At 43.6% G+C, this 18937-nt stretch overlaps 1 protein-coding gene across 5 annotated transcripts; it reads right to left on the bottom strand.

Annotated features, from left to right (window-relative positions):
• Nucleotides 1-5438: 5438 nt before the first annotated feature.
• On the bottom strand, nucleotides 5439-16155 carry TRMT10A (tRNA methyltransferase 10A). 5 transcript variants are annotated; one of them, XM_082760390.1, is made up of 8 exons: nucleotides 16139-16155; nucleotides 14949-15250; nucleotides 13820-13982; nucleotides 12586-12657; nucleotides 12061-12135; nucleotides 10896-11045; nucleotides 9664-9769; nucleotides 5439-6905 (listed from the first exon to the last, which is right to left on the bottom strand). In XM_082760390.1, the coding sequence occupies exons 2-8, from the start codon at nucleotides 15167-15169 to the stop codon at nucleotides 6739-6741; spliced, it is 954 nt and encodes a 317-aa protein (XP_082616516.1). In that variant the 5' UTR covers nucleotides 15170-15250; nucleotides 16139-16155; the 3' UTR covers nucleotides 5439-6738. The 5 variants fall into 5 exon arrangements, with proteins under 5 accessions (XP_082616516.1, XP_082616514.1, XP_082616512.1 ...); XM_082760388.1 differs by lacking the exon at nucleotides 16139-16155 and adding an exon at nucleotides 16105-16124; XM_082760386.1 differs by lacking the exon at nucleotides 16139-16155 and adding an exon at nucleotides 15887-15925.
• Between the last annotated feature and the right edge of the window lie 2782 nt (nucleotides 16156-18937).

The following is an 18937-nucleotide window of genomic DNA, read 5'->3' as shown; positions in this document are numbered from 1 at the left end:
CTGGGGACCAGTGTTAGATATATTTCAGATTGCCTTTAATTCCTGCTTAAATGGAGTCAAGCCACGTCTTTACGTGTTGTTTTCTATTTTGGAAAAGCTTTTGAAAAAGCGATCCCAAACCTCTGCACAACCTGCAGCTGCGCAGGGAGCCCACAAGCCTCCCACCCAGCCTTCCTCTCTGTTTGCCAACTTGACTCACAGCCCTTACATTCAGGAGAACGTGAATTTCATCCCAAGCTACCTGGATTGGGAAATAAAGGTAAGACATGAGAGCTGCGGTACGTGGTCCCCCGTGATGTTGTACATTTTTATTTCTCTTGAGGACGGTGTGAGATGTTATTTGATGAACTTATTTTCTCAAAGTGTGGATTTTGTTCGCTTAATTTTGTCTTTAGCAATTACTCTGCTAGGCAGCTGTAAAACTCTGCACACTCACACAGATAAACTAAAATACATAAAAACTATGTTGTCATTCAGCTTCTTCCTCTCATGGTAGCTTTCCCACACATCTTCCAGGTGCTGGACAGACTGGGCAAAGTTTTACAGACAGATTCACTTACGGAGATCCAGAAATGGCTCTTGAAGGCAAGCCTGAAAGGTAACGAACTTATGCACCTTCATCCGTGTTTGCAAGGAAAGATCTCGTATATCTGTGTAAACCCCTGGCATCCTCAGAGCTGAACTGAGTGCAACTGCTGAGCTGGAGGGACTAGGTCCCAGTGAGGTGTGCTCAGCCCAGGTGGGGCTGTTCTGAACAGAAATCAGTCAGTGAGACCTCAGCACGCTCAGGTTTAGTGCAGGGTGGGAAAATGTTCTCCCGGTGGCTGCTGTGGGCTGGGGGAAGGCAGAAAGCAAACAAAACATCACCTTTAAACATCCAAACCGGCAGGTGGAAACGTAAATTAAATTTCTGCTACCTTCAAATTTCAGAGAAAGACTTAATGTCCAACCTGATTTACTCGGAACTGGCTGACAAAGACATGCTGAATAATCAGCCCCACGCCATGAAGGAAGGCGCAGCAGAGAACACGAATATCCCCTGTCTGCTGAAGCCTCCCCCCACTCCTTGGAGAGGTCCAGAAAGGGAAATGAATAACAGGTAAAATCTGCAGTGATGCTGCCAGGATTAGAGAAGGGCTAAGCCTCATAAACAGCAAGTTTTTGTTTCTTCACCTGGGCATCTTGTAAAGAAAGCTACTTCGTGACTGAAGTTTTATCAGGCAGAACTTGAATCAAAGACATTCCTAACTACAATCAACCCCACGCGCTTTGGTACAGATTTAGTTACTACAGGAGCAGCACAAAGCTTTAGGAGCACCTGAAACCCCTTTTTTAAAAAGGAAAGCCTCCTGTACATTGCAGTTCTCAGTTCATGCTATTCATGAAGAGTGACTTTCTTCCTCTTTCATTCAGGCCTTCAACTAAAGAATCAGAAGCAAGTCAAAACATGAAGATTGGTAAGTAATGGAATTGTAAATGTTAAGACACCGCGTGTTTAGGACGCTACTGAGCAGCACGGGGACTGTGAATGCTCAGCAGCTCTGACTTTTGTCTTTGCAGTGAGACCAAACTTCAGTGACAATACGAGAAATTAAATTTAAAATCAGAATTCAAGTTCTCTAAGTGCTAGATATTCAAAGACCATCTATTCTTGCAGCCACTCAATTGGTTTCTCTTGACACAACGTTCACGTAAATCTTAGAACCCGCTTCTGCATCCTCTAGCCAGCCAGGGCAAACAAACAGTATTGGCACTCCAAACAGAGACTACCATCACATCTTTGTGTCCCCTCCAAAACACAAAGAGACAGCAAAAGTCAGCCAAGGAGTATGTTATTGCTTTACCAAAGCCACTCAGGGCAGCTCTAATGCTACCAGCATTTATTCCTGTTTGTAACCCCACTGAAGGAGTGTGGCCTTATGTAAGTACAAGAAGGACAAAGGAAAAATCCCCAAAGCAATGATTTCTTCTTTTCAAAACGGTGTCTGAGGTGGGGGCGGCTTCCTTGCTCAAGAGCGAATGGGCTTCTACACTCTTAGCTGTGTACATAAAACCAAATCAGTACACCAAAACCCTAGTCTGGGAATTCACAGCTTTCTTTCTCACATTTTTTTCCAGAAAAGGATGCAGAACGTATTTTATTCTCAAGGCTGAGAAACAAATGTCCAGCACGCGCAGACACATTGTCCCCAGGGAAGAACCACGGCCAACAGAGAGCTGGAAGTGGAAACAAGAGCGAGTCCTGCTTCCCCCCAGCCCTCAAACAACAGATGCCTCCCTTCCAGGGGAGACCCACCTCCTCATAGCCACTGAAGCAGCTGCTAGTCACCTTCACATACAAAAAAAGTGTACTTACAGATATAAAGATTATAAGAGGTGCAAAGATAGCTGTTCAGACTCTCTTTTAAAATAATTTTCTGCTCATTAAATTTGATCTTCATATGATTCAACCAAACCATTCTGCATAGATATGTGTGAAGTGGGCTAAGTGGAAAAAAAAAAAAAAAAAAAAAAGACAGAGACAACACTTTTGGCACCAGATCCATTCTTTTTGAATGTCTCAGCCAGGCTTGCACAAAGAGTTCTCGTGGGCAGATTTGACTGTACAGCTGCAGACATACTGGGGTAAGGAGAGGGGCACACTTAAAATCTGGAGAGATGCATGTCAAGCCCCAGGCACTGGGAAAAAAAATAAAAAAAATAAAAAAAATAAAGGAAGAAAAAAAGACCCTGGATTTTCAAAATCTGGCCTGCAGAGTGACTGCAGATGTCTGCCTCACTGCAAACAGTGATTTGCTTCCATATCTCCATTATTAGTATAAAAGCATCACAAACTTTATCATCCATTGTGTGGGGTTGGAAACAAGCATTAAAACCACCATGTAAACAATTAAAATTCAGACCAATAATGGCATAAAAGTATCTCAGATCTTGTGAGTGAACTGCGAAAGCAGAAGAATTGGATTTTATCTGCTTTAAACACGCCTCTGTTCGTTCTCACAAAAGCAAAGCAAGTTGGTAAATCAAGCACACTTCCATTAATTTTCCAGAGAAAGATTATTCGGTGAAGCCAGGCTCACTCAAAAGATCTCAAAAGTTTCTGAGTGGCCAGTGGAAAGCCACGCACTTACAGTGGTCCTTTACTCTGTCAGGTACACGTGCCGACTCATAGCACGGATGCAGAAACTCATTTTACAAAACGATCAAAGTGGGCATCGGTTTCTGGGATATGTAATTTCTCCAGAGCTCTGCAAGAGCATTAGCCCGTAGGGCACAGTAAATGGAGGCAAAGCTTCGAATGGGAGGAGCTGGCAAACATGATATTGCTACAAGACACACGCCCTCCACTTTGGCAGAGCTTTGAAACTTCCCTTGTGTCTTCGGTATAAGCACTACAACGTGAGATGGAAAGCAAACAGCAGGGCTGAGTGACCGTGCATTGAGCTGCGGTAAATAACTGTGTGTGTGCTTCTGGCCACAGCCATTCTGCCTTAATTCTGTACAAATCTCTGTCCTGAGCGTTTCTTATCAGTTGTCTCTTAGCATCACGCTGCGTTAGCTGAGCCTGAAGACTGTAATTACATCTCGGAGGCCTTGGAGACTCGTCGGTGAGCAGAACCAGAATGAAAGAGGCCGTGTTAACACAGCCTTTCAACAGCATGGTTACATTTCCTCCGTGAAGCTGACAGGCTACTGAGCAAACACGTTAGGGCCAGAAGCAGGATAGCTTGCGAGGTCAGTTGAGGTCATTGCATCTTCCCAGCGCTTTATTTCCCAAAGCATCTGTTAACGCTTTTGCTAGATGTCTGGAAATGAATCTCATTCAAAGGCGCTTCACCCATCCTAGTGAAGGGAGAACAAGGTTATATTCAATGTGTGAACCTCGAGACCAGATTCAAAGCCATTTATGTTGGGAGGACAGGGGATGGCAAAAAAGGTAGTGACTGACTTCTCTAACAGGAGAAGCCGGAGCAGATTCCTACCATCACACCGGGGTGCAGCGAGGAGGGAGATCCTCGTATGACCGTTCTGGTGAGGCAGCTGCATTTCTTTATTCTGCAGTATAATTAGGTGCCCCATCTTCTGAACTATCACTCGTCCCCGCCACGAACAGCTGGCGGTCTGCAGTCTTTTGGAAGTGCCTGCTGTTACTGAGAAGGATCGGGTAGTACGCTAATTTCACTGTCCAGTATTTCTGAATGCTTTGTGAAGCGCTCGGGTGGCAGACCGATCTTCCTCTGCAAGTATTTAATTTCTGCCCCTTTTCAGAGAGGTGACCCTGTCACTGCAGACCTGGCCCGTACAACATGTAAAATCTCCGCAACATGCAGTAAAGCCAGAACTGAGTTATACACCAGTTATATGTTAAACTACAGGAAAATAATGGGTATTCTCTTCATCAGGATAAAAATAGACTAAATATACTGAGAAGTGGAGTATGAGACACATTGCAAGACAGCCAAATACATATAGCTCATGGCTCCCCATTCACTCTGTTCGGCTCAGACCTCATACCTGTCCCTTACTGGGGACTTCCTTCCCTCTCACCTGGGAACCAGGACACGGCACTAATAGAAATCACTGGGGAAGGCACCAGAGAGGACATGAAGACCTAGTGATTTAGACAGCAGTGGTATGAACAGGCAATGACTGGTCCCTTAGGTGCTGTGGGGTTGTGGAGTAATACTAGGAGCCTCCCAAAGGCAGCACCCCAGGCTATCTTTTCCTTAATTTGAATTTCAATGTGCAAGATAGAAAAGCAGGAGCCAAGAGACATTCCCAGTCAGTGCTACCTTGTCTTGTAACAATGTACAAATCCTCCTGATTCTGCAGATTAAAGCAAATACAGGGCTACATTCCCAATTTGTCCAGATCTGTAAACTTCATCTATGAAGTTTGATTTAAAAATATATGCACGTGCATGCATGTACTTTTATCTAACTTCACTGCTGCATATGCAAGACAGGCTGTATCTTAAGCTGCAACACAATTCTTTCACAGAACAAAAATGCATTGTCAGCAGAACAAGTCCCTAAAATGCCTCTGGAGTCTTTCGGAACGCCTCCAAAGTCCCCTTTTTGTCTACTAAAATGAGGCACTCACATTAAATAGTCTTAAGAAAACCTTGGAAACTGAAGAGTCTTAGATCAGGTTTAATAGGTGCTGTGTACATTAACATGCAGTACCTTAGCTGTAAAGATGTACCTCCCTGTAACTCACCACTTCACACATTTGTGTGACATTTATGTGTAACAATACGTGGTAGGTCTATTTGCACTGTGCTTCTTGTTACAGACATAAAACCAGAAGCGCTTGCATGAAAAAGCTGGTCTAGTTTCTGGAACAAAAGAAATCACATTTTTGTGTAGCCTAACAAAACAAAACAATAAAAAACTATTTGAGGGAAAAACTACAATCGATGCTTTTAACAGAAAAGACCTTTATTTGGTCATTTGAGAAGTATAGGGAGAAGTACACCATGTATAGAAATTCAAGACCAGTTTAATGCCAACCCTTTACAGACCATAGGGACACTGTAGGGACCCCACTTTTACTCTTGATTTGAAAGTAGTAACAGAGGAAGGAATAAAAATGGACACAAACTGAGCCATATTTGTATCACCCCCCTGATTCCAGCTCAGCCAGCAGAGTTATGACATTTTTAAGCTCTTCAGCCAAGCTACATGAGGCTGCACTCATTGAAGACCCAACACGCCCCCTGCTAGCCCTACGGAAGGGCTCACAGGTGAGAAGTGAAGCCACAGCTCCAAGACATCCATTTCAGCACTTGGCCAAAGCTCTTAAATCAGATAAAAATAAATTGGATTACAGTTAAGACAACCTATGACTTTTTATTTTTTAAAGAAAAAGTATTTGACAGACACTCCGGTTAATACACAATCGTGGGACAGATCAGGTAACACTGAAACTGAAGAGCAAGGACTTGTAACTAGGAGTTCCTGACCCCTGGTATATTCTGACACTGCAGGTTAAATTTTGCTAAGATCATCAATAAATCACTAAAAGCAATCATGTCACCTCAACTCACCATGCACTGAGTGCCAACCAAGGTACACGATCAGCACTAGTGCAGACATCCATCCCACTCAAACTGAAGCATTAACCACTGGCTTAATCCCCAACTCGTGTTTCGTCTTCTGACCCCAACTAACTAGATGCAGAGGTATAAATGAGAGCAGCCCAGCAGACAAAGGCAGCTCCATTGCTTGTGATCACCTGTTGAGATGCTCAGGAAAATTAAAACTTGATTTTTTCTTAACGTTCATGCACACTTCGCAACAGGCACTAGTGGTACAGGTTTTGAGGTCACAGGAATGCTTGTCATGCACTGCATTTAGGAAACCTTAGAATTGATATGGAGAAGAGTGCAGACATTAAAATTGTAATTACTTGTTCTTTTGGGTAATACACCCAACTTCGTAAGTATAAAAACAAACAAACCGTAACATGAAAATAAATAAAATAGCTTCCTTGGGAAACAAAATAAATTCTGCATTTGCCATTCATTTATTTTTTTTAAAAAGCTCTTAAGATGGAAGTTTCAGGGTAAGAACCGCACGTGTCTCTACCCTTTCTGTCCAGGAACAGCTCTAAGCCAACTACTGAGCACTGAGACAATTCAGTACCACAGGGGCAGCAGGAGATCTTCAGAGTTTAACTACTCCACGTCCCACCATCATCCCATGAACTGCACGTCTCATCTTCTCACTCTGAAGGCTAGTTGCTGTCAGAGTCGTTGTCTTCACCTTCTTTTTCAGACAGAGCACGTGTGGATGAGTCGTTGGCTTCTCCCAGAGGAACAGCCCCTTTCCGCTGTGGCAGGACGCTGAAAAAGGCCTCCTTCCAGTCTCTCTTCTCCAGGTACGCAAGGATGATTTCAAACACTGCAATGTCAAGAAAAACCATCAGCTCTTTTACACGTAGCTAACTGAACTGCTGATAGGAACACACCCCCACATTCATTTCTACAGAGGTTTACGTGCATTTGGTTATTTAGAAAAATCCCAGGCTACCCAAAAAAACATAGGCTGGGGCTCTGCAGTAGCACAGAAGGCAGGAGGAGGCTCTATGGTGATAAGTAAACCAGACATGGATGACAAATCTGGGGCATAAGGGTCGTTCCTCGGGCTCAAGGCTACAGGAATAGCATTAACACCACTGGGGAATGCTGACTTCAGAGAATGCACCCAGTTCAAGTGTTCTCAATGCCAAGTGACTGAATACTAGAAAGGATCAAAGGAATTAAAGAGGGGAGAAAAAAACCTACAGAGTTAGGCAAGCATTCAGAAAGGGAGGAGCTGCACAGCTCTCATACTCACTGAGAGTCAAGTTACAAGAAAGTGTCACATTTACAAGAGGTTTCCTGGATCCAGCCTTACTGGACAGCCAGCCAGGATCCACAGTTTACAAGACTGTGTGACACTGATATCAAAGAGTTGGCCATTTTATTAAGCAGGTTATTCCCCTCAGAACTACTGTGAAGATATGATCTCTCCAAAGACTGTAGCAGAAACAGTTGCTTAAGAAACAAGAAGAGTACAAGGAGCAAGTTATCTGCTTTGTGTAGGAACTCCCTTTACCTGCATAGCAAAAACAGGACTGATGGAAAGAGAGTGGCTTCAACAGCACAACAGGGGCTTTGACATGGGGCTGCAACAGCAACAAAAATACGAAGCAAGGACAGGAAGAGGCAGTGCAAACAGTTAACAGACATCACTGCAGACTGGGGTGGAACAATAATGGTCCGGTAACAGACACTGCAAAGTATTAGCCTTGGGACAGAAAGCTGAAGATTAAAACAGTTGCTCTCAGCTACACTGGCAGTTGTGTTTTGCACTGATTTCACATCTTCCAAGTTTTAACATTCCAGATCAAGGTGGAAAAAGTTTAATCTCACAAGTTTGTCAGTTTTCTAGCACATTTCACACATGTATGCATTCCTCGTGCCATTATAACATGGCAAGGCAGGCACTGAACTGCCTGTGGAGGTATATGGGGCCGTGATCCCAAGAAAGGTTAAAAAAAATCAAAAAATAAGAAGCAAGAAGTGGATTCCACTGCTAACGATGCTGTCAGTCTCCCACCACAAGAGGGCCCCATTTAATTACAGCGCTTCAAAGACTATCAAGGCAGTTAACAACTAATTTATTCTGCAGGATTTTCCAAATTCACACCTATTAGAGGTATTTCCACAGTGAGCAGGCAGGTCCCAAAGTCTCATCTGGCAAGCCCCATACTGTGCTCTGCCAGCTTCCATTTCTGCACCAAGAGCATGCATCCAGAAGTCAAAATAAATAAACCAGAAACCACGTGCAATTACACGTTACACAAAGCAATGAGGTAGTCAAGTTCGCAGGAAAATACAAAAATCTCAGTGCAAATAACTGAGAGAAAAAAAACACAAAACAAAACAAAAAGAAACACACTGATTTGAACGCTTTAGAAGGGCAGGGGCTTTAGAAGGGCTCTTACCTAATATGAAATCTCAGCAACTAAACTGCAGTGAAATCAGGTGCCTACAAATCTGGCACAGGAAACACGTGCAAGACCGTAAAGCATATAAACGAAAGCCTCAGTGTAAGCAATCTGATCTATACCCAGTGCTCAAACCTGTAGGAGACAACCTCCAAAAACACTGACACTAGAGGTCAGCATAAGATTATTGCAGAAAAACTCTAGTACTCCAGTAAAACTCTACAGCTATCATAGCTTCTGATGAGTAACACATAAAGCCTTGCTGTCTATGTAAAGAACACTGAAATATCATGTTTTAGAAACATATACATTATCCAATCCATTGTACGTGTAATATCTTTTAATTCTGGGGACATCCAATTAAAAGGAAGCTATAAGGTGTATTTTCCTCTATGTTTAAATCTGTAGTTTTATGTATCATGCCAACGCACATCTAATCAATCAGTGGCCTTTCCAGAAATTGAAGTTATCATCAAGCAACTTGTTAAATAATAAAAGAATCTTGAAACAAAGAGAGGCAAAAAAATGACTTTCACAAGTAGTTCCCATGAAGGTCTGAGATGACCCCATTTTCCCCGTACAATTCCCTGTTTAATGACAAAAAGATAATTTAATAATAGACAGAAGAACTAAAGGGGGTGCATGTGTCAAGGCTTGATTAAACATCATTGCATGCTTCAATCTGAACCAGGAAACCTGCTAAAAATGCAGTTGCGAAAGCTCAGCAGATGGAGCACTGCTTATACCATGGATCAGTCCACACCTACCTAAACAGCTACTGCTGAGCAAAGCTGTCACAAGAGGGGAAAGAAAACCATCACATACACTTAAACCCCGAGGGGATACAATGCATGGGATGGTTTCCAACATTGTACTCACCCATGAGGTCTAGAAACAAGGCTGGGATGATAAGAATGCCAGAACTAATTATGGGACAAGTTAACAGAATAGAAGGTGCACTTCTAAGCGGATAGGGAACTTCCTTAGCTACATTTATATTTAACAGTACCTAAAATATTTAGCGGCTAGGGAAATAACTGATTCCCAAAGGCAATTAGATTAAAAAAAAAAAAATCAGCACAATAAGTGCACATTTTGAGGGTTTAAATTCTTAACATGGCAGGTATATTTTATAGTAATATAATTATCCTGTGATTTAAAACTTACCATGATTGACTGCTAACACTTTCCGACTGTTCATCTTCACAAAGTTTCCAAGGGGGAGCTGTGCATGACCAATTCCCTGCTCTACAGCTTTTTTGTAAGTAATTCCCTGCAGGAAAGACACCAAAGCAACTGGACTGAGAATCACAATTTTGAATCAGTGCATACAGATTACTACAATCATCACTTGCTTGCAAGAGTCACTGCCATGCTATTACTTTACAAGATACTTAGAAACACATCCAGGTAAGATTGTACCTGCTTCAAGGGCTACCTTTGAAAACCTTCCTACCCTGAATACCTGACACTGTGATGTATGGTCAGAAGGACTGTAAATAAAATCTGGTCACACAGCTCTAGGACATGTCAGCCACAACCTGTTTTAAAGGCAAGTCTGAGCTTAAATAAACAATTACTCAGGTTACACTAACTGGGTATTTTTTTGAGAGGAAGAATAAAAGGAAAAAGAATTTTCTTTTTTAAAACCAGCATATTCTGTACCCAATATAGGGAAAAAAAATACTCTGAAAAGTGAGTAAACCATATTTATTATACCATAATAAATGTATAAAGGACATGCTTTAGCTCCCTCCTAGCCTTTCACTGTGGACTAACTGCTGAAGTATCATTTGGTAAGGCTTAAGATTCACCCTTTTTTAGCATTACATCAAAGTATCAAACGTCACCAGAAATTACACAGGAGTGTCCCTGAAGAAAAGCAGTAGCAGTGCTTTAATTTCCCAGCTGCATTCTCCATGACATTCCCGGTCCACACAGCACGATCCCACGTGCAGGTATGGAACCAGATCCCTGAGGCATGTGCATTACATAGCCAAACTCTCCTGACAGGCAAACTCATTAAAAAAGGACATACAAGATTCAAGCGCTGTTCTTCATCTATTTTTGGGCATCTGCACATACAAGCACACACACAAGTGCATGAACAGAAACCAAACCCTTCTGTCTGAAAATATGGCCCTCAGTAAGCTGAGCGGTGTTATTAATTCCATTCCTATATTTAAAACGAAAAGATAAAATCCCAAAAAGTCTCAGCATGTCTGTACTCTGGAACACAAGCCACTGCTACCACTGCAAGCTTTTTTTCCTGTTTTCCTTAAACATTTTTTTGAATTAAATCTTTTCGAAGAAGTTGTCTTATTTTTTTTTTGTTAGTTTATACATGTGCTGCATTTATGCCAATAAAAGAGCTCTAAAGAACCATACCCACAGTTTACCTTGTGGTGATTGTGATCCACCAGGCCTCCAATCACATAGGCTTTCTTCTCATCAAGGTCGCTGAGAACATCTGGGGAATCTGAGGTAAGATATACTAGGTCTTCCTTCTTTATTAGCTCACTGTAATGCTCTGTTCTAATTTGGATATCCTAAAAAAAATAGTTAAAAGAAGGTACATTCAACTGATGAATGGCTGGACAAGATTACGGACCCAAGACAGAAGAAGGAAAAATAAGAGTATGCAGTTGCTCTATGCCTCTCATTCATGTATAAGTACATCACACAGCACAGACTGAGCTCTACATAAATAATCCACAGCCTCAACTATCGCTCCCTAATGTACCAGCTTGTAAAAATCATCAAGAACCTTTCTGAAATCCCAAAAGAACTTTGTAAAACCTTAAGATCCTGTGATTCCCTTCAGATCTTACAGTATGTCCCCTAAGGGATCCCAATCATTTTCAAGTCTACCTTTCTGAAAGGCAAGGCCAGAAGTAAATGCTAAATTAACATTACTTGCTTGGTAGGAGAGGCATATGTTAGGCTTTTGCACAGCAGTTCTCACAGAAAACATGCTGGAAGTAGAACTATTTTTCACTTATGCAAAGCATTCTTATTTAGGCTTGTTGGAGCACTTATTTAACAGGGAGTCACAAGGAAAACCAGTGTGAGCTTGACACTGAGTCAAACTACTTCTCTAAAGAGCGCTTCAATGTTGAAAGGCAATATAATATAGCAAGGTGCCAGCAGGAGAGTCACATCATGATTTAAAGTGGTATTTTCCCAATAAAAACACCGAGCACTGTCAAGATAGATGACTGTCTAAAATGCATAAATAAGGTAGGCTTGCCTATTCCATCAGAGAACGGTATCTGTTCAGTAAAAACACGCGAAGACTGTATATGTAGGGTTTTTTAAGCAAAAAACAAATCTAGATTCAAGATTCACTAAATCTAGAATCTAGATTCACTAGCACTGCTTGGTTTATTTCATTATTTTAGAGCACAAAGAGCCACACTAGATTTTTTTTAGTATTGCTCTGATGCCACAGGAAAAAAAAAGAAGAAAAAACAACCACACAGATCCTTCACAGCAAACAACCTAGCTAACAATCACAATGAAGATTTCTTTTCCCCTTCTTAACAGAAACAGTCAATTATTCACCTTCCAGTTCACCCATCCTTTGTCGTTTTCATTCATGTTGCTCTTCAGCTGTCCGCCATGGCTGGTCAAGTAAAACTTAGAAAAGAACAACAAAAAGGTACATAGAACTGAAATGTTAACATGCCAATGTTTTTCCACTCCGCACAAAACTTTTTTTTCTACCCTTAAGTATGAGCTAGAACTCTTACTATTTAGCTAAAAGTGGTCCTAAGACCACGTTCAGACAGGTAGAGGCAATTTTAAAGACAAATACATGCAGTCACTTTTTTCCCCCCCTCTGTATCTGTCAGACAAAATTGACTATCAGCTGTGTTTTTGTAGCATGAAAACATCACTGACATGCACACACTTTTACAAATGTGAATTTTTGTAACAGGCTGAAAATTAGTCAGGTACAACAGAAATAATTTTCTTACTAGATAAAGGCTGCTGCTTTTTTTTTTTTTCCATCCCCCTTGTGGCACAGCTGCCCTCTTAAACTTTGTACATGGCAATACTGTCAGTTCCCAGCTTGTTTAGACATACCTGCACAGGATGGAATGCTTTGCGGTTTTCTGCGTAACATCTCTGAATTTGCTTGTGAAGCTTCTTAACATCCTGTACACAACACAATTTGTTTTTACATAGTCCTTCAGACAGACCACCACAAAATGCTTTACCATGAGCCAGTCAGAAGCTAAAGAGAGAAAAAGGAGGCTTTTAACTGGCAAAAGTGACTATGGAAAGAGAGTGGACATCAGACCCTATGAGACAAAAGAGCTGTTGTCAAAGGGATTATGCTGACATGGAAACGTGCAACTTGTACAAAAGTGTGTTTAGACACCTCCATGCATGTGCTTGATTTGCGTAGTTCAATGAAGTGAACAAAACAAAACATAAAAATCACTGAGGTTTAATTATATATTGAAACACAACTCAGAATTCATCCGAGGAATCTAGTAGATTTACCACTCTGCAACAACTCTCAGTGGGTGCTGGACATGCTCCACCTTACAGTCAACAAGAGGTGAGACAGGCTTTGCAAAACCCTGAATTCAAGTATTCTTGCAGGGTGGTGAAGTCCCTGGCAGGAGCAGTATGGGAGGAGAGAGGTCTGCCTCCAACACTGCACTCTTACAGGAGGCTGCAGTTTAACATGTGTTCCTTGTAAAGGTGTTTGATGACAAAACGGCAGACCAAGCATCCTGACCAGCACCTGCATATCACGCTGATCTCTCTCATTTTCACCTATCCTGCAAACATCTCACATACACTTTTATCCACTCTAAAATTTCAGACATGGACCGAATCGTATTGCCCTGTCCCAACTGCCTAGGGTGTAATTGAGAGAAAAAGCTCAGCAGACTCACGCTAAAAATTCTGATTTCAGTGGATCCTTGCTAACACTGCTGGCAGCCTCAGGTCCCTTTCAAAACAGCGTTTGTGGCATCTGCAGCCCCTCTAGCAAAACCATTTTGAGGTAGAACTGCATGTATCATCAGGCTGAAGGCATTGCACAAATTGTTCCTGTACTCCTGTTTTCGGAACCAAGCTAACGGACCACATCACCATGAAGGTGAACAAAACCTTTAGCCACCTTACAAAAAGGTGTATTTAAAACCCTGAAAAATTCACCTACTGATGTGAGCAACTCTAGGAGTCATCACAATCTGAAATATTTGAAATATAATATGAAATATTAACTATCCTCTGCTACTGCATCAACACTGCCACGGGAGCACCCGTCAACATTTGCGTTTGGTAGGTATATTTCTTTTACCTTTAGCACCATTAAGTCATCGAAGCTGCAGTCCACAACGAGGCGAAGAGTACTGGGAACAACTTCCCTTCGCATACGCTTTCTGCCACTCCCTTCACTATTGGAGTCCAGTTTTGACTGACGTTCTAATTTTCTCTTCTGACGTTTTTCTTTTCGTTTCTGTCTAAACAAACAAACAAATTAATCTTTAAAAAGTGCAGCCAAATCTCCTGAGGTACACGTTATGCACACAAACACATAGTTCTGTGATTAAGGTGGATGGCCCATAACTGTGGTCATTTAAACTTCTCTGGTGTTTGCATTTGCGTTTTGCTAACAGTGTTTTGCTTCTGATGTTCTGGATATACCTACAGAGATAAACATCTGTGACAAATGCAAGTGAAATCAACAGTCTCATGGATTTAATGGTGCTCCGAACCAGGTCTCCTAATGGAAACAACCAAAAATATTCACAAAATTCACAAAATAAAAACATGAAGAACAATTTACCTCCTGTTTCACTAAGCAGAATTTGTCAGAGGACTTTCAAAGCAATTGTTTCTTCCTAGCCTATTCTCCCAGTGTAGCAGGCAGTTGGTAGATTTCAGACAACTTTAAGGTCTCTCTTAACAGCTGCTACTTCAGCGAGGAACACTTTTGTTTTCAGCAGGACAAGGATACACCGTGATCAGCCCACTTGCAGGTATGTTTTATCTCAACACCAAAGCAACACCAAAGCCACCATCTTCCAAAAACTTTTTAACAGATTGTTCATCAACATAACTTATGGGAAAAACATATTCAGTGTTTTTCAAGATTCTCTGGGTCTGACAGCAACAAGGAATGGGGGACGGCCCACATATAACTTCTCCCTTCCTACAAGTCAATAATAAGCAAGTTTGAATCCCTTCTGGTATCTTCTTCAAGCTGAGGAACACTTCTAGTATGAAGGGAAGATGCTTACCTTTAAAGCTTCTTCATACTCAGATGGAGCAGCCTGTGACTACTGCTTTAAACCTAGTGTGGGAGAAAACTGGTTCAACTGCCTTGATTTGCTCAAGCAATCTACATACAGATTCTGCTGATGCATTGTTACTGTTAGATCTCACTACTACACACAATCCTAGCAACGACACTTTGTGAACCATACCTACGTAGATCCTTCTGTTCTTCCCACTGTTTCTGCTTCAGTAGTTTCTTCCTTTGCCTCTTGGACAGGGACTCAAGGCATTCTACCTCATCTGAGCCTTCCACCTGTCTGTCTACTTGACTGTCGCTAGACTTCACCTTTCCTTCCACATCAGGAACGTTGGGGGGCATGGTGTTTTCTGTTGGCACCTCTGGACTTTCTGTTGGCGTTTCTGATGACATTAGTTATTGGCTGGGTTTACTGACTTGTATCTTAAAACGTGATGGGTATTTCATACAAAGCAAGCTTTTCTTTCGCCAATTCTGTAAGAAATAGAGAAGTAGATATTAGATTTATTAGCAAGAAGTTCAATCAGGACAAATATCACTCTACACCTATCACAAATCTGAAAAATCTGAAATTATTTGGGCAAAATCTTAAACTATTTGGTCAAAACAAAAACAGAAGGCTTTGTGAACACGCTGTACACCTTCAAAATTATTTTTTATTTCTTCTGCAAACCAGAACCACTGACCACGGCCAGCACTACGAGTAAGGGCAGGAATAAAACGAAGCGTTACTCAGCAAGATGCTCTGCATCCGAACTGACTAAAGCGATAACCCTGCTCTCTTCGTTCCCGGTTGCTGTTCTCTCACAGGTCCCTTCAGCACCCCCCTGCTGCTCAAGCGTTGTGCCCCCAAAGGCACCTGCATCGCTGGCGAGCACCCCACCAAACACACCTCACAAAACCAGCAGAGCTCCAGCTAACACCAGTTTCCTTTACGGGGCGTTACAAGGCCCGGGGGCCGAGCTGTGGGTGCCTAAAGGGAGGGAAAGGGAGCCCCGCTCACAGCGTGCTCCCCGCCGCCATTTTGCCTCCCTCCCTCCCTGCCTGACCCTGAGCCCCCTCCATGGGGCAACGTCCGCGTGCGGAGGGGGGGGGGGGGGGAGGACGTACCCGCGAGCCGCCCCGCGCGCGCGCCGCCCGAGGAGGGAGGGGCGGGGGAAGGAGCGGCCGCCTCCCCCGCGCATGCGCACGGCGTCACCCCCTCGCCGCGCCTCCAAATCCCGGCGGGCCGCAGGGGGCCGTGACGCAGCTGAGGGGAGCCCCCTGTCGCCTCCCCCGCCCCCCCCCCAAATTTCAGATTTATTACAGTTGTATTAAAAGTCACAAACCAGCTGTATGTGGTCACTACAGTACGCTGCTGACCTTGCGCTGCCCGTGTTGGGTGCTTGCTGTCACATTTGGTTTCCTTTGCGGCTGTTTCTCGCGTTGCCTTAAAAATAACTCCTTAAAACCTCCTTCACGTTGCTATTAATATCTAGATCGGTGCACCAGGCTGCTCAGCAATCCCCACAGCACCACTGTCCCTGTGGAGAACCCTTCGTTTTCATTTGATCGTTAAGCGGCTGACAGTCAGTTGCTGAGAGAAGTCCATTTGTTTGCTTTCCTTTTTGAAAAATCAAACCCACATCTAACAAATCCACATAATATTCACGAGTGTCTTAGAGCAGAGAAACTGCTGACACATTCATTTATTTTTTCCTCATATTGCGCTTTCCAAAGTGGCAGTATTGCTCATCCAGAGCCCTACGTCCTCAAACACCAACACGGGTTCATGCAACACTTCCTGAGTGATGACAAAGCAAAACAAAGACCTGGACGGCTGCAGAAGTGCAGGAAGAGCTGCCCAAATGAATTTTATTATTTTGACGTAGACATAACATGACATCTCGGGACCAAACAGCAAGCTGGCTGCACACCACGACTGCTGGCAGCACTCGAGTGGGTGGAAGGAAGGCGGGGGAAGAAACGCCTTCTGCTGACCGCCTTAGGAAGGCTGAGGTCTGGCAAGGGAGGCGAGGATTAGGATGTGAGTGACACGCAGGACTCACCTTTAGACAGGTTTAGCTGTGTGTCTGCCTCTCCCCAGGGCAGAAACGAGGATATTTTGGGAGCATCATTCAGCAAAACGCCCAGTGTCAGGGCATGCAGGTGCTAGCTGCAGGTCAAAGACAGACTTGGATGCTTTGGTGCTCACAGCTGAAAGTCTGAGGTGAAAACCACAAGCTTCACACCATTGTTTATGAAGGGAAGACAAAATTCTTTCACTGAACCCAGAAGATGTGAGGAAATGTCATTAGTTTTATTAGGTCATATAAAGATATGAGCTTTATTGTTTGGACTCTGGAAAATGTGCAGCAACAGTAATACTTTGACCCTAATACATATGCCAGCATGGCGTGAGGCATCCATTAAGGGACTGATCCTGCAACCTCTGTGTGTGGTGGACTTTGGTGGGTGCAAGACTTGGCTAATGGAGTCAGGGATGTACTCAAATCAACAGGGAGATCCTGCCTCTTGGGATGTCCATAGAGGCTGGGGGGTGCCTCCTAGAGCACGTCTGGTCCATACGTGCTCTGGGCTCTGTTCAGCTTCCTTCACTGGTGTCCACATGAGGCCCTGCTTCCAGTCCCTTTTGTTAGGAGCATTTCACAGCCTGCACTGGGGAAGCAGCATACATAACAATAAATTGGGGAGCAGCAGGCACAGCCACAAGGTTTTCTTCTGTTCATCCTTCCCTGCCTCCTTCCCTCTCATAGCACACACACAGTGCACAGAGAGCTTCCAGGGGGCTTCCACCACGTGTGGAAATAAGCATGAGCAAGGGGACCTGTTGCAGCCCTGTTGCTTCCCAACATCGCATGACATTTTGCATCCACCATACTCAGCTTTTCTGTCAGCACAAGGCAATGAAGGAGGCATTTATACCATCCAAGGGTGTTCTCACCTCACAGCTCCTCGCTAATACAGAAAAGCCGATGACAGAAATGGCCTATTGCTAGCAGTTAAATACAGCCTGGGACAGCACCGTTTTACTAGAGATATTAGTAGCTAGCAGCCAGCCAAAAGTCCTAAGGCTGTAATGCGACGACGATGCAAGTAGCACTCCAGGCTATAGTGGAAAAATTATTCTGTGACCAAGAGCTATTCAGAGGACCTAGCTTGTTGAAGGAAAATATATATGTCTGTGTTATATATATATATATTGCTAAAACAACCTCTGAAAATGAAGAGAAAGAGCATGGTGGTGGCTCACAGTTCTCTCTCTTATCCCTACTTACATGCGTAGGAGCAGATCTTTCCCTGTGCAGAATGAGGGAGGCTTTGTTAGTTGGGGAGAGTGAGTCCTTGCACAGATTTTGGCACGCAGGCTGTGCCAAGGAGCATTGGGGGTTAACCCGCTGCCACGCCGTTATCTGAGGGCCAAGGGTTTCCTTAACGAGCCCCGTGGCAGCATGGCTTAGTGAGGGATGGGCTGGGGTTTGCTCTCAGAGGAAATGGGAAAACGCTCGGGTTAGTCAGGCTGGGGCTTATTGGGAGATAAAGTGAATGTGAGGAAAGGGGAAAATATAGGTGAAAAAGGAGGACGTGGTTTGCCCTGTTGCTTGACTGAGCACAGCAGCTCTTAGTCCCCAGGGTGGGATGGAGCAGCTGGCTCATCTCATCTTTTCAGTCTCTAACCTGTTGCTGCAGTGATATCATAGGATATCACACATCAGACAGGACCCACAAGGATGATCGAGTCCAACTCCTGGGCCCCCAAAGGACCACCCAAAAAATCAGACCACGTGTCTGAGAGTGAGTGATGCTAACAGAGAGTCCCATGTAACTGCTCCCAGACCCTTATCAAGCATCTTCCTCTGGTTGTCCACAGAGTTGATACACGAGGGTGGACAACAGTGGGCAGAACCTGGCCCCTGGCAGCAGCAGACCCCGGCACACCTTGGTTAAAGCAGAGGAGGAGTGCGGGGAGCTCTGGTTCTGCCAGGCCTGGAGGCCGCCACCACTGCTCAGAAATGTGGCCACACAGCACTGCTATTCAAAACTGAAAGCCGAGGCAATCGGTAGAATGGGTAAAAAAAAACCCTAGTTACCTCAGCTCTTAATAATTAACTGGAAGTCCTTCCATGAACTTAGTACCTGAGTGTGGAATTTGGAATCTGA

This window comes from Aythya marila (assembly GCF_965140915.1).
Source record: "Aythya marila genome assembly, chromosome: 4".
In the NCBI taxonomy this organism is placed as follows: domain Eukaryota; kingdom Metazoa; phylum Chordata; class Aves; order Anseriformes; family Anatidae; genus Aythya; species Aythya marila.
This window is presented reverse-complemented; position numbering and strand designations above follow the sequence as displayed.

What these genes read in the sequence shown, in the direction of transcription:
- TRMT10A (XM_082760390.1), bottom strand. Translation starts at nt 15,169, where the DNA reads ATGTCATCAGAAACGCCAACAGAAAGTCCAGAGGTGCCAACAGAAAAC. An exon ending in ATGACTTAATGGTGCTAAAG is followed by an intron (nt 12,658 to 13,819) that starts GTAAAAGAAATA and finishes TGTTGTGTACAG; the next exon opens with GATGTTAAGAAGCTTCACAA. An exon ending in AGTGTTAGCAGTCAATCATG is followed by an intron (nt 6,906 to 9,663) that starts GTAAGTTTTAAA and finishes TTGACATTGCAG; the next exon opens with TGTTTGAAATCATCCTTGCG.